This window comes from Gymnogyps californianus, chromosome 17 (genome assembly GCF_018139145.2).
Source record: "Gymnogyps californianus isolate 813 chromosome 17, ASM1813914v2, whole genome shotgun sequence".
Classification (NCBI taxonomy): Eukaryota; Metazoa; Chordata; class Aves; order Accipitriformes; family Cathartidae; genus Gymnogyps; species Gymnogyps californianus.
This window is the reverse complement of record NC_059487.1, coordinates 4650671-4665453: the sequence shown is the minus strand read 5'-3', so window position 1 is coordinate 4665453 and position 14783 is coordinate 4650671. Positions and strand designations below refer to the sequence as shown.

Sequence of the window (14783 nt, the reverse complement as noted above, 5' to 3'; positions counted from 1 at the left end):
AATATGAGCTGTGTTCTGTAGCAAGAGGCTAGACCTTGCTGCTACAAGCATGTTGTGGATTCTGCCTGTAGAGAACTGCTATAACAAAGTAGGTGAACGTGATTTGTTAAATTAGAAGGAAGACCCCGTGCATTTCCTTTCTGTGTATTGAGGAAGAGAGAACCAGTGATCATGAGAGAAACTGAAAGAGCAAAAAGAAACTTTAAAATCTGGTATACTCTAAACTGTTAACCCCTTACAAAATAGTCTCCAAGTTAAAGAACAGCACTGTATAGTCACCACAAACCTTCCAGAGACTAGTTACCAAGTTACCTTTAGCAAGTATGATAAGGCACAGAAATATCCAGACGTAGGGAGAACACCTTCCAGCAGATGGACAACAGTTCACTGGAGACCAGTGCTATTGCTTTCTCGGTTAAGATATTCCTAATTCATGGCATTGCTGATTTAGCTTCAGCAGAGAAGATTTGGGTAAGCAGAGCTCCAAGATTAAAGCAAAAGGACACTAAACAGAAGTTTTAATGCCATTTGGGAGCTTGTAAGTGCTTTCAACCCCATCAAATAAGACCCTGCTCAATAAACTAGAAAATTCACTGCCTCCACTGAGTATTGCACTGGTTCATTATTGCTAGTGCCCTGCCATGCTCTTCTTCCCTACCAGGAGTTCCTCATCCATGTGGTTCTTCAACCACACCTGCAAGATGGTACAGAATCACATCAGCTAGAGTCAGTTCTTCCCAAAATTGGGAGGGTTTTAAGATTCTGGAGCACCACAGAAGTGAGACTAAGTGGGCTAAAATCGCATCACTTGGTACATGAAACACACATCCAGGTCTGATGTCAAATAGATCCCAGCAATGGTACTTAAGCCCTTATCTAACATTTCGGTGCTGGGACTTTCTTGGATGAGCTCAGTAAAGCAGAGACACTATTTTGAGACACTTTTTTTTCCATCTAAAAAAAGTCTTTCAACATGGAAAGTAAAGCTGCTCTCATCAACCAGTTAGTTTGCTAGAAACAGTATGACTTCAGCATACAGGAAGATTTTGCAAGTAGAAGGGTTATTCTCGTGTGCAGCTCTGCCTACAATAGACCTGTCAATACATCCACGTTCGCAAATCTTTGCGTAGTCTGCATGAACAACTACAACCTTTCGTTCACTGCTAACAAAAGTGGGACTCTAATCTGACCTTGAATCTGTACTTAGATGTTTATTGAGCCTAAAAACACTGAGTGTAGCATAAAACCCCCCCAAATCTTCCTCTAATAAGCCAAGTGCTAGATGTGCCAGTCACAACATGATTTCTAGTTTCTACAGCTTTTTAGCAATATTAAGATCCAATGAAATAGCCAAGTGCCTTTGGCTGTGTACCTCAGAGCTTTCCACTGGGATGGCCTTTAAAACACATAGATATAAAAAACCACTATTGTTGTAACACTGCTAAATTTTATAATAAAAAGCCCTATTCCTAGAGGTAGGCTCCTACAATGCACATATAAGAGTATCTGTGTGTTTGTTATTCCCCCAAAAGCCTGTTTGTCTCTATAAAATAGTTTACCAGAAGCAGGTTAAATATCCACTTTACAGAATCGCTCATCCCAGACCTGCAACCAACAACTCTGCATGCAGCATGAACTGCCAGCTCCTTCCCTGAGCGTATTTGCCAGTGCCCCACAGGCAGTGACCATTATATCCCAAATGTCACCAAGACATAAGCATGAATCCATTCTAGGTCACTCTTCAACAGCCTTCGCAAGTCCCACTCTGATGCAACTTCAACCCAAAGCCAGTGGTAGATAAATACTTGGCATGGCTGTGAAACATATCCTGGACAATTTATCGATGACTGACTCTCTCATCTGAATAAGAATTGATTACATTTGATCAGATGCCACTAGACTTCAGTGAGCATGTTAGCTTACAGTGATAAAGCCAGAAGAGCCGTATTACAGCCAATTTTACAATTACAATACAAAGTCCAATTAGGGGGCTGTTTTGTAATCTAGAACCTGTAATATCTTTTGCCTGATAGTAAATCAATTGTTGGTTTGCTCAAGATCACAGCTAGAATGATGAGTTCCTGGAGTTTTACATATAAACAGAGTAAAATACCAATGGACTAAAAGCTGTTTGTCTAAAATGGACTGGCTTCCTCCAGTTTTAATGTATTAACAACTCCCAGTGAAAGCAAGCCTCAAACTACTTAACACTATTGCATTCAATGATCTTTTCATTTGCTTGGTGTTAGGTAGGATTCAACATACTTGATAGCACAGAATTGCTCTGAGAAGGAAAAGGGCCCGACTCCTTCTTCCCTAGGAGGGAAGGCATCAGCTGGGCCCAAATTTTGCACCACTTACAACCTAGCGGATAGTGGCACCAAAATTTGTTACACTGAGTCCAGAATTCTCATTAGGATGGATGTGGAGAGACAACCCTCACCACCATGGGAGAAGAGAGGCATCTGAAAGATCATTTCCCCCTGTTCAGTAATACCCAGGCTACACTTGGTGTTATCCCAGAAGAATTTTCTCGAGGTAATCAGAAGACCCACTGTTAACCACACACAGATGTGGTAAAGTCTGTCCAGTTACCAAATCATCTTCTTTCTACTAGAGACTGACTTTTAAAATCCCTTAAGGTTAAGTCAAGCACAAGAAGTATTTTCTAGTCTTATATTTAGCATATGTGTTTCAATAATGGAGGAAGCCCAACTTCTCTGAATGTTTCAAAACATACAAAGAAAACCCCTGCCTTTAACTGAACTGAGGTTTTAAAACAATCAGATCAACTGCTACCATTTTTTAATTTGTTCCTAAAACTGGTGAGGGAAGAGAACTGTATCTTCAGAGTTCAAAAGAGTAAATTGTCAGCCTGGTAATAACCTCACAGGTCCAAAAATGTTTCCTGCACAGCGTGGTTGTGGTGGTGACACACAGCCACCTCTGCTGCCTCAAGGAGCTTAGAATGAGGAGCCTAGAGCCCTGTATCATAATATATCCAGCCCCAGCGATGGGCTAGATTTGATGGGGAGCAGAGGGTAGCACTTAACAGTCACTGGCAGCCCAAGTCAACCTTTTATAACCTAGAAAAAAGGAAAGGCTGTGAGGATTCCCACAGGGTGAGCGTATGCATGAAGTGTAATATTGACATCTAACAGCCGCCAGCTAAAGGGAAGATGGGTGGAAGCTGCATTTGCTGTTGCTTGGCTGAAGCACAACTACACGAGCTGGATTTAATCCACTGATGGTTTACAGAGACCCAAACAGGCTTAAGTTTTCAGAGTCTGGAGTTTAAACTGCCCAAGACGACACATATTCATGCACGCAAATAGTTATGTGTGCAATAGCCCCTCTGTGCAGAAAAAGCATTGAAGATTTACAGTTACTTCTGTAGATACAACTTGTTAACTCAACTGTGGCCAGTTCCTCAGAGCTGTCTCCCACGGGGCACTCTCCTTTCACCTCCCCAGGTATGCAAAGCCTTAACTTGCTGAAGAGCCAGTGCCAAACCCCCAGGTTATACCATGCTAGTGTTTCTCAGGTAGTCTGTCAGAGCTAACATGAACTACACTGAAACACTGGTGTTGGTGTGCCAACTGCTCTAGAGCAGATAGGCTTTGCTAAGTACTGCATGGCACTAGGCAACTCCCTTATACATAGAGGCATTTAAGTCGTCTTCTGACAGCTACTAACCACTGCTGACGACTTCAGCATGGGAGCTGGAAAACAGACCAAAAAGATCTCCTGCCCTGCTGCAATGTTCAACTACCAAAGCAATGATTTAACAGTTATTTATCAGCCGAAGAGTACAGGTTAACGCAATTGTCGTAACATCTAGGGAGATCAGAAATGCTTTCACGGCGTTTCTAGATTAGTGTCGGCAAGCCTTTCCTCCTCATCCCTCCCAAGCCCCGTGGTTCTGGAAATCCAGAAAAAATCAGAACGCAAAGCATACTGTCCCTAGTATCTGTGTTGAGCGTACAGAGTAAACAAACAGAATCAATAGGAAAGTAAGATCAGCAAAAGTCTTTTCAGTTTTAACAAATAAAGAGTCTAAATAGTACAAATAAGTTTTTTAAATTACTTATCCCAATATAGACCTTTGTCAGTATTTTATTGCAGTAAAATCCTATTGCCAGGGCCCTTATTGCAACATCAGTTTTAAAGCCTATTGAGTGAAGCCTGTTCCAGGAAAAGTTCTGCTTCAAACCTGATGGCAGTCTGCAGTGACGAGTTTACACGAGCAGAACAGGACCCAACCAGTGCACAGTTTTTGATGGTGAGCTGTCACTGCAAGGAGATAACACCTTGCAAACTTCCTAAAGCAAGTGCAGCATCTATGCTTGCTTGTTGCTCAGGCCCTGTAAGTGCTGGATCCAGCTGTATGGAAAACAGCTCTGTCCACTCTTGCAAACCCCGTGTGGGGGTTGATCTCCCCTCCAGGATATATGCATCACCCAAGAGTGAAAATTCAGGTCTGAACTGTCACCTTCCAGAAGCTTGGTGACTTACAGCAAGAGGCTCAGATGCAACGATTTTAATTCAGATCCTTCTTTGTTCCAAGGCATCTCATGACTTCCCAAGGACAGGGAGGCAGTGCACCATACCTTCTTGCCCAGGGAGCAAGACTAGGGCGACTCTTTTCACATCATATTGATGCGCATCCCTTCCTCTCCCCTAAGAACCTTGCTCCACCTGCATTACTCATTTCACTGCAATGGAAGTAATTGGCAGGGTAAAGTACAATTCAGGATGAACAAGGCTGCCACAGTCAGGATGTCCATAACCAGATTCTCCCTTTGGAATGCCACCAACCTGGCTGCTCCGATAGATCCAACCAGCCCACCCACGTCTTGTTTCCTCTGGGGTGAGAAACAGATGAGACTAGGAAATTCTGCAGCACCCATGCACTTTCTCTTCCATTTCCTCCATGGGAGCTTTGAATTTCAAGAGGGGTGGATCACCACTGGACACTGTGTAATACACTGAGGTCCCATTGGAGCTGTAGGGAGAAGTCCTGGATCCGATTAGGTGCGACTTGGCCTCACCCCCGTTCTCGGCAACTCCTCCCATGCCACTGCCGAAATGGGTGCTGAGGAAAGGGTGATTGAGGAGTTTGGCTGCAGCCCGCTGCCGCTTAAGTTCAGAGAGCGTTTGATGGTTATGCTCCTTGTAGGCACCCCAGAACTGCTGTGTGTCAGGGAGGCCAGGGTTGCCGTAGGGCAGCATGTGGCCGGGATTACTGTCAGGGTCAGCGTGCATACTCCAAATGTCCCCGTTGGAAAAGGTGTACTGGTAAGTGCTGGCAGATGCCATGAGTCCATTCTGGAGGGGGATTTCAGAGTCACACTGGGTGCTTTTGTTTGCTAACTCCGGAAGGAGGGAAGAGTTCTCCAGCACTGAGTTCTGCAACGAGAAGACATGAAAGAAGAGCATCTTCCCCCATCCCCCATAGCACGGTTCATCCCTGTGACAACTTCCTAAGCCTGCTCACACTCAGCCTTTCCACCAGACAGGTACTGCAGCACAAACATTGAATTCACCCACTAACAGGACCCTGTAATGCTGTGCACCCCAACCAGGAGCTGGGTCCCAACCAGGAACGTGGAACGTTAACTCAGAAGGAGTCACTTACATTTAAAAAAAAAAAAAAAAAAAAAAAAAAAAAAAAAGATAAGCAGATTAATATAACATGACAATAACTGAAGTAAAAACAACTGCAAAGGAAGATTACGATTCTTTTGTGATTACCAGTTTGTTAGCTGTAAAGAGAAATGCACACGCTATTTTTTCTGAACTTCCTGGTTCACTAGGGCCTTATCTCAGAACTGTTTATGCAGCTGTAAATCCAAAACAGTCTTTCCACTTCAGTGGGATATCCCAGTTTAGGCCAAATGAGAATTTGGTCTTTTGCTTACATCTGATGGAGGAGGTTTACAAATTTTTCAGCCACCTTCCATCCCAGGGCACCCATTGCTATTGAACTTGCACTACCAGCCCTCCTCGGTGACTCCCATAATAGAGAAGAGATTCCTTACGGGGTCTGTATTCTCCTGGTCAGACCGAGTCTCCCCAATTTCTCCAATGAGCCCTGAGTTTCTTCCTTCTTCTGCCGCCCCCAGTTGCTGCCAGACGATGGCTTCTTTCTCGCACTCCTTCCTGTAAAGGTTTGTTCGGTCCGAAAGGCTGGCCCTCCTCACCACCTTCCTGTGGGACAGGGAGAAGGGGCATCGAAGCTGTGAGCAGGACATGATATTTCCTCTTACCCTCTAGCTCTTCTCACCTCCTCCTCACGCTTCACAACCTCTCCCACTGGAATGGAACGTGCATTTAGCTTCCTAGCACCCACGCAAAGCAAAGGCACTAGTGTGGATATTAAAGGTGGGAGGAATTTTAAGGAGTTTTGAAGTAGTACTGCAAATCTGCGTTAGATCTCATACAGCTCACCTAATGGATCTACTCTGCAACCAGCAGAGTAAATGTAGAGGGAAACGGCCCACAGGCTGTTTAGGGAGTTTCGTGATCTGCAGGCGTGCTTTGGTGTCTAGTAAACATCTTATAAAGACCTGCGCAAGCTGTGTCTGAGCACAGTATCTTGGCCATGAGACGCATTATTGAGAAGCTCAAGTTAATCCACTTGAAGCACCGATTCTCCAACACCAGTATCAGTGGTTTAACAGGGTAAATTCTCACCACTTGGTCCTCTGCTCGGAGCAGTTCCTAAACCACAACAGCACAAAGCCATTTTCCCCCCAGGAAACAACACTTCTTTCTAGTGCAAGAACTACTCTTCAAAGGAGCTCTGCTTTCAGCAACCGAAAGAGAGTTCAGAGTTCAGCCTTTCAGAGTTCATTCAGAAAGGACAGACGGGTTGTTCTCCGCACGCCGACCGCAGGGTGCTCTGCAACCACATCTGGGTGGCCGAGCTAACACACCGGGCGACCTGCAGGGAACAACGCACTTACCCCCGGCTGCCAGTGCTGGAGGTCCTTCGACTCAGGGAGGATTTATGCCTCATCTGAGACTTCATGATCACATCATGTTTGTGTTTCAACTCCAAAAGTAATACTTTGAATTCCTCCTCTTCACACAGATCTATGGCACACACAAACCAAGCCATTAATCAGACAGTTCAAATGTGGTACCATTAACACCATGTTACTAATTGTGCCTTCCTAGTATATACAACTACAACTGCTAGGAGGAAGAGAAGGGAAATTTAAGCAGAATATGCTTAGGCACATTAATCTCTAAACAAATGAGGGGAGGCAGAATGGTCTGGACACCCAAACAGGAGCAGAAAACAAGAGCTACTGACTGTGACGGGGGCTCAGCTTTGCAATGGTCCAGCTATTCAGCTAGGTTTTGTCTCATCTCTGCAGCATGCTGTGCCTTTACCCATGAAAGGGTGAGAGATATATTGACCACTGTATCAATGCTTCAAGATGGGAGGAAAATAAATTTCTGTAATTACCAGACTGCAGCTCCCCTGAATACAGCATTTTTACTTAAGCCTCCAAAATGAAAAAAAAAGTGCAGACAAAAACAGACCAGATCAGGACAGAAGACAAGAACTTCCAACCTTCAAAATGAGGATGCACAAATTTTTCAATTAAGGTTCAGAAAACATTTTGCCAAAAGAAATTGTGGCGCAAGGTTATAACACACATGCTCAGATGCTAGCATTTTTGCTTCCAATCTGTTCCAAGACTTGTGTGTGCTTTCCCTTTCCCCTCCAGCCCCTTATAGCTTACCACACTTCATTGCATCCAAGCAAAGTTAGACACCCAAGTCTTAGGGCTGCACTCAAGAGCTGCTCAGGTCCAAGACTACAATGTCAGAGCAGGGAGACGCCCAAGCACAGGTACAGAGGGATGAGTGGAAACACACAGGAGAAAGACTTGGTGCTTGAGAAATTCCTTGTCCCTTGTTTTTACGAGCAGGAAGAAGCATTTTCAGAAGCAATAAAGTAGGTGCTTTAAAACTTCAGTCCCAGTTAAAGTAACTGCAACTTTGATTCTAAAGACACCTGAAAAATGACGTTAATGCTTCTGAAGGCACCATGTGAAGACTCCAGCACTTAGGGGGAAAAGCTTTTCTTAGCCATTTCCTTTTTTTAAGCTTAGTAAACTTACCTATTGGCATCTCATCCAAAGATGTCCTGGCACTCAAACTAGCCCCGTGGGACACAAGCAACTCAGCCATCTGCATCTAAAGAAAGGGAAAGAAAGCCAAGTTGATAGAGGTATTTTAGGCAATCGCTTTCCTCATCAAAGCTGAAAAGTTGGAATAAGATAAGAAGCAATGGCATGCATGCTCAACTCGCCTCAAATTACTCTGGTATGTGTGTGATGTTAAACATTGTTCCTACCATTCAACTGCACAGACATACTCTCCCCGAACTTTCTCAGCAACAGGTTCTTTTTGGAGCCCCAAGGACCTCCTCTGATGCTGTCCAGAGAGTCCAGGCCTAGCACAGATTTCTTCCATTTGCAGAGTACTCCACAGTTTGTCCAGGCAGAAAGAAATGTCACCCTCATACACGAAATTTGCAACAAAACCATTACCTGTCCCCAGAAAGCAGCCGCATGAAGAGGTTCCCAGCCGTCCCAGTCCTTAACATCCAGGCTTGCCCCCTGGTCGAGAAGGACTTCAGCTGCATGCAGATAACCATTGGCTGCAGCTATATGCAGCTAGGAGATAAGGAACAGAGCATGAACCATCTGCAAGGACCATGAATGGTTTTATACACCAAGTTTCAGTGGAATTTCTTGGATAACGTCTGAGTCTAGATCTGGACAGGCAGCACATTTCACATTTGGCAGATGCCATCAGGTCAAAAGCAGGTTGTTCCTGTTACTAAAACTCAGTATTACCTGCATGTAATTCTGTTTGGAGAGGAAACTGCTTAACAGTTCTTAAAATAACTTACATATATGGGTTAGAAAAAGAATGTTTTCACATTTTAAATCAAGGTCTCTTAAGTGCTTCCCCATCTGTAGGGAAACAGCACCATCAAAATGCAAGCCTGCAATGGAGAACATCATCCACTGTAAACTCTGCATTCCTCATGCCAGAAGAACGACTCCTCTTCCCTACTTAAGTGCTGTGGATGCGATTTTTTTGATCAAATTTTCAGCCCGCTTTAGTCAGGGCTGCCTTCGTGCAATTGCACTTCCACTCACGCTATAACTATTTTCACCATTTGAAAATCAAAACCATTTTAATCCTTGGCTACTTTTAGTTAAGGGAATATGATTTTTCAGATATTGGCTTCCAACTACAACCACCCCTTTGGAGACATCAATAATAGTCTCCTTTAGTCCCCCATGACACTTCATGTCTCTGAAGATTTTCATAATTGTGGTCTGCTGTTGCATCTCTGAGCAAAACATTGACCTATGCATTGCTCTGAAGGTATGAACTCCACTCAGAGCTCATCCTATTTCAACTGTGCTGAAGAGGAGAATGAAAGCTTCTTTTCAAAAATTTCCATGTGGATTCCACCACACAAAGTTACACCCTCATCTGGAAATAAATTCTGATGCTTTCTGGCAATTCAATTAATTTCTACCTAAATTTTATGGCACTGGGTCATACCCTCTAGAGGCCACATGAATTAACAAGGAATCACTTCAGGGTGATATAAAAAGGGAAGCCAAGAGGTCTGCTTAAATTTATGTAAATAATCCTTGTTAAAGGGAAAAACATATTACAAAAATAAGCTGCAATAAAAGCTTCAGTCACCCAAGTTTATCTTGGAGGGAGCCTGCCCTTCCCTTACACTTCTGGTATGTGCTATAGGTGACAATTTAGATTAAGAAACCTGCATGCACTGCCATGGTCTGGCCATCAAACAAATGACACCGAGTGGCCTGTGTATCAGTTAAGTCTGGACCCAAGCATCAAATGACCAAGGCTGTGTGAAGGTCCCAACATGTATGACAGCATTACTGAACCTTCCCTAAGTCGGGACTGCTGTAAGCAAGGATTTAAGAGACATGTTTGCAGGTGAAAAAGGAGGGAACAGGACTAGGATTGTTCAGCCTTCTCAGTCCCTGTCCAGTCAAATCAGATGCCAGCTTGCTTTGTGCTGTACATTTGTCCTGGGTGCTCTCCTCTGCCCAGGGGCAGAAGCCATCCTACGTGAATAAACACAGCACTCCATCGACTCTGTATGAGCCAGATGCTATGCAAAGCAGAAACGAGGCAGAAAGTCTCCAGAGTGCCCAATACCTAACCCGCTCCCATGAAAACCAGAGGACTCTCACGTCTCCTCTGTAGGAGTCAGATCAGACTACAAGACCAGCGAGAAGCAAGAGATCCCTGGGAGGTCGTTCAGTCCCATTTCCCCGGAGGTCAGCAGAAGTGCTATGTTCTGCAACTCCTCATTGTGGGATTTCTTGCACCTTTCTTTGGAAGCTGCTGGTACCAGCCACTGTCAGACAGGACCCAGGAGCTCAGCAGCCTTGTTGCAGGACCTGAGCTGCTGGACAACTGACAGATCTCACATGAACAAGGGATTCGCTTCAAGAAGTGCAGGGTTAGACACTAAGTTACGTCAGCTGTACTCATGGACAGCGCCTGTTCCTACGTGACAATAAACTAAAACAGGGAAAAAGATCAAAATAGCTTCCTCACTCCTCTCAGTGACTTGTACATGTTGATTTTGTATAACTCCTGCCACAGGGCAGGTTTCGTAACCTACGGGCTGAAGGAAGGCAAAGGTGAAGCTGCAGCAGTTTCACTCACCAGCGTAGCACCTTGGGCATCAGTCCTGTTCAGGTCTTGTCCAGTCGCAAGTATGTCATGAATGTCACAGATCATGACCTGCTCTGGAGCAGCCCGCATCTCATTGATCCTCTCCTGTGTAATTCCTGTTAAAATTCCAGTTAGAGAGAGAAGAGTTGGAAAGGGTCTTTGTCTCCACTGGTTGAGTAAAATTAGACTTAATAATTCCTGGTTGATATGACCTCACATCCTTTTCAGAGGCTACGTAGCTGAGGGGACTGACAGCTGTCCTTCACCCTCATCATTATTTAGGAATCAGAGAAACTAGACAGAGTCAGGTTCCAAGAAATTATGCCAGGCAGCAGCTCTCTGCTTTTCTCCAGAGGCGAATCAAGAGCTGAGAAACAAGGTAATTTTTAGTACTACATTGACCCATTTTTGTATTTTACACGAACTCAGTCTCCTTACCTTGATAGGCCATGCAAGTCTCAATGACATCCAGAGTTGGCTCATCTTCACAGAGGTCATACGGCATGTTGCCATCTGCATTCACTGCCAACAAGTCTGCTCCACTGCAAGGAGAAAGCGGCGTTACACAAGAAAGGACCTCAGACATCCTAGAGCAGACAGTGCCAAACACCGGGATAAATGCTTAGCAAAAACTAACTGGCGTTTAATAGTTGCCCAAATGTCACCAAGATTTGTGTGAGATGAGAAAGATTTGTAAAGCCATGGAGCTAGGAATGGGGAAGATAAATTCCAGAAGTGGATGAAAGGCAGCACGCTACACCTCCTTCATGGGCTGTGGGGCACATGAGCCACCGAACCGTTCCTGTCCTCTCTTGATCCTGGCACTGGACAGACTAGCAGCTTCTCAGTGATAGAAGTGATTTATTTGCTGAATTTCTGGATAACAATGCCAAGCAACTACCAGGTGCTTGTTATCTGGGCATCTGGCATTCCTTCAATGAAAAGTTCTCACGGACCAGAAAAGTTGGGAAAGATAGCGGCTGAATGGCGGAGGGAGCCTTCCATCTAGCCAAGGGCATGATGGCAAAAAATAGTAATAAAAAAAAAAATATCCTGTCAACTGGTGAATTTTTCTTTCTGATTGTCCAAAAGCACTTCTCTAAGTGCTTTAGTGACCTCCGGGAGGTCACTATTTGGAAGTCAAATTGCCAGCTAAATTGATCACTGTCCAGCTAAATTGATCATATTCCCACAGAGCAGAAAATTTCCAGCACCTGCTGAACTGTGGCATTTTAGCTAGCTGTTACATAGTTTCAGCTGAATTCTGATCTACCTTGACAGTTAGCAGCCATGGAAGGACAGCAGACAGTATCTACTTGCATTTAGATTCCTGTTTCTTTATTTTTTTTCCCCTCTGCCTGAGCAGAGCAAACTACATTGAAATTCACATTTGCAAAGTACCAGCGTTAGTTTAATCAGCAAATAAAAAAGCAAGGAACTGGACATCTTTTGTGGGCTACTTCCTCTGATGGTCTCCAAGGGTTCCAGGTCCCATCACCAGTAACATTGCCTTCAAAGGCAGTGTCTAACCAGTCATTTGATACGTGACACCTCCTGTAAAGGACAACTTTGATTGCAGCAAACACATTCAATCACTCCATTCCTCAAAAGTCCAGGGGAAGACTGTTTCTGAGCATGGGATCATGACATTATGCTACTAGAGTCCAAATTTGCTGGCAACTACTCAACACAGGGCAGGCTATGACAACTAGGGCCATAAACTCCAGTTCCTCACCTCGCCACCCATCCCCATGACACTCCCTTATCTTCAATTAAGAGTCAGGAATGCACTATATTGTTCCATGTTTGTTTGCTCCATTTTTTATGCTCCCTGTCCAAAAATTTCCTAATCCAAGTGGCAACGTCCTCCAAGGGATGATTGTTTGCATCCTCTGCTCCACTTCCTTCATTATACGGCCAAAGAAGAAAGGCCAAATTTTCAATGCTAGTCTCCCAGATGACAGCATCACAGGGAGAAGTCTCCCTCCCCGAGGGAGAAGCAGCAGGCACTGCTGTGCAAGGCAGCATGTTAATGCTCCCAAAGCACACTCTGCTCCCTACACCGTCACTCCGGGAAATGGAGGAGAGGGCTCCGTACAGAGTCAGGACTCTCTGCTCCAGACAGGACTCACAGCAGGTGCTCATTAAATGCTGCACATGGTACAGCTCAAAACACATCTGGCTTCCTCCTCCTTGCTGGCAAGTCTAGAAAAGACTTGAGCTTTAGGGCCTTGGTAAAGTCAAGTGGAAGATCCAGTGCAAGCACCCTGTGTCACACTGCTGGGGAACAAATGCTTTACAAGAAGCTAGCTGGTTACTAATTAAGAACCAGTAAAATAGGTCACAAAGTTCACCCAAGTATTTGAGCTATACAAACGTGCTGCTGTCCTCCTACATCAATGTCTCTGACTGTGGCTGGAAGACCTGAAGTCATGTTTAAGAGCTTGAGGGTGGATCCTGCTGGCTGCTCCTATTTTTACCCATCCAGCGAGCATAGTTCAACAAGCACAAACACAAACACATACACACCAGAACACAGGCAAAAAGTGGCAAATTTTGGCCCAGTCTCCAGAAGCTTCATGAAACTGAGTCGAGTCACCTAGGGTTTTACTGTGTCTCCTCTGCCTTTCTGCTCTTCCTCCTCCACCTCCTTCTCCCCCAAGCAGGAAGGAGTCTCATGAATAGCCTGAAAGCAGGGAATAATCACCACCGCTGCGATCTCGCAAGGTACTAAGCAGTCTAGGTTTCCGTCTGCAGAAGCTGTGGGTAGGATCAGATCTGCAGAAAGGGACAGACACAAAAAGCCACCTACTGCTGGATGAGGATCTTCACCAGGTTGATATGACCACATGTAGCTGCTGCATGCAACGGAGTCCACAGCTCGTTGTCCTTCGCGTTGACATTGGCCCCGTGGTTGAGGAGAAGCTTGACTATCTCTTCATAGTTGTCTATGCAGCACTGGCGAGGAAGAGATGCAGACAGATTGGGTTTTTTAAACTTTGGGAAGATGAGGGCTCATACCTGCTCAGTTGTACCAGGGTACCTGCACGTGGAGACCTACTTTATCCTGCAGTGTTTGGCAACAAACATCTCCAACAGAGTTAAACACCAAATTGAGCACAAGCAGGTCAGAAAGGCACCGTGCAGAACACCTACACTGGACAGACTGAAGGTCACTGGTGTTTTACAGGGCCTTGTGGTTTGGGGCAGAACCAGCATGGAATAATAGCAAATATGCACACAACTTCTGTTTCACTGGGTCTTCCATATTCAAAAGCAAACATAGCAGTAATTCAACGTAACCAGTATAACCACATACCAAGGGATGAGCTGACAAGCTGACATTCCCTTTTCTTAGGGAAAAATCCCACACACTGGCATGTGATGAGTAAAAGTCTTCTCAGCAACTCACGCTACCTACCACAGTCACCTGAAGAGATGCAAGTTGGATTCCCAGAATTATGAGGTACTTCACAGGGCACCTTTCATTTCCTGAAAAAATCAGCATCCTCGATTCATTTACACCCCAGTCCCAGAGGCAGCCAGCAAGAAGAGCCTCAACCACTTCCCTTTCGGGAAGGTGGAATTTGCTCTTTGATCCACCTCGTGCTCACTTCTTGACATGAATGTGCGTATGATAAAGACACTAAAATAAGATTAATTCTTGTGCAAGAAGCCTGTTCGTGGTCTATGCATTACTGCCGACCCACATAGGAGACTCACAGCTCAGCACTGCAGCATGGGCTTGTAATGGGGCTGAATTACAACCCACAACAAGCATTTTAGCAGCTGAGTAACAAGGACCCTTTATGTATTTCTATTTCTGTTTATTATTTGTATATGGAAGTGAGGTTAAAATCATGCCTGTCACACAGCCAAGTTATCACAGAAGTGTAACTGCATCCTTCACCAGAAGCCACTGCTAATGGGCAATAATGTTCACTTAGGAGCTTCTCTCTGTTCAGGGATTCAATTAGTTCTAGTGGATGCGAAGATCCCACCTCAACTCCCAAATGCAC

The 14783-nt window shown here is 44.7% G+C and overlaps 1 protein-coding gene across 2 annotated transcripts in view; it reads right to left on the bottom strand.

Moving 5' to 3' along the window:
- Positions 1–2912: 2912 nt before the first annotated feature.
- The window catches only part of PPP1R16B (protein phosphatase 1 regulatory subunit 16B), a 61414-nt gene continuing 49543 nt past the window's right edge, over positions 2913–14783 (bottom strand). For both annotated transcript variants that reach the window (XM_050907500.1, XM_050907501.1), the window contains exons 4-11: positions 13577–13722; positions 11203–11306; positions 10756–10880; positions 8571–8696; positions 8139–8214; positions 6969–7098; positions 6042–6210; positions 2913–5409 (exon numbers count right to left, since the gene is read on the bottom strand). In XM_050907500.1, coding sequence (XP_050763457.1) covers positions 4888–5409; positions 6042–6210; positions 6969–7098; positions 8139–8214; positions 8571–8696; positions 10756–10880; positions 11203–11306; positions 13577–13722 — 1398 coding nt within the window. In that variant the 3' untranslated portion in view covers positions 2913–4887. The remainder of the gene's footprint in view (positions 5410–6041; positions 6211–6968; positions 7099–8138; positions 8215–8570; positions 8697–10755; positions 10881–11202; positions 11307–13576; positions 13723–14783) is intronic.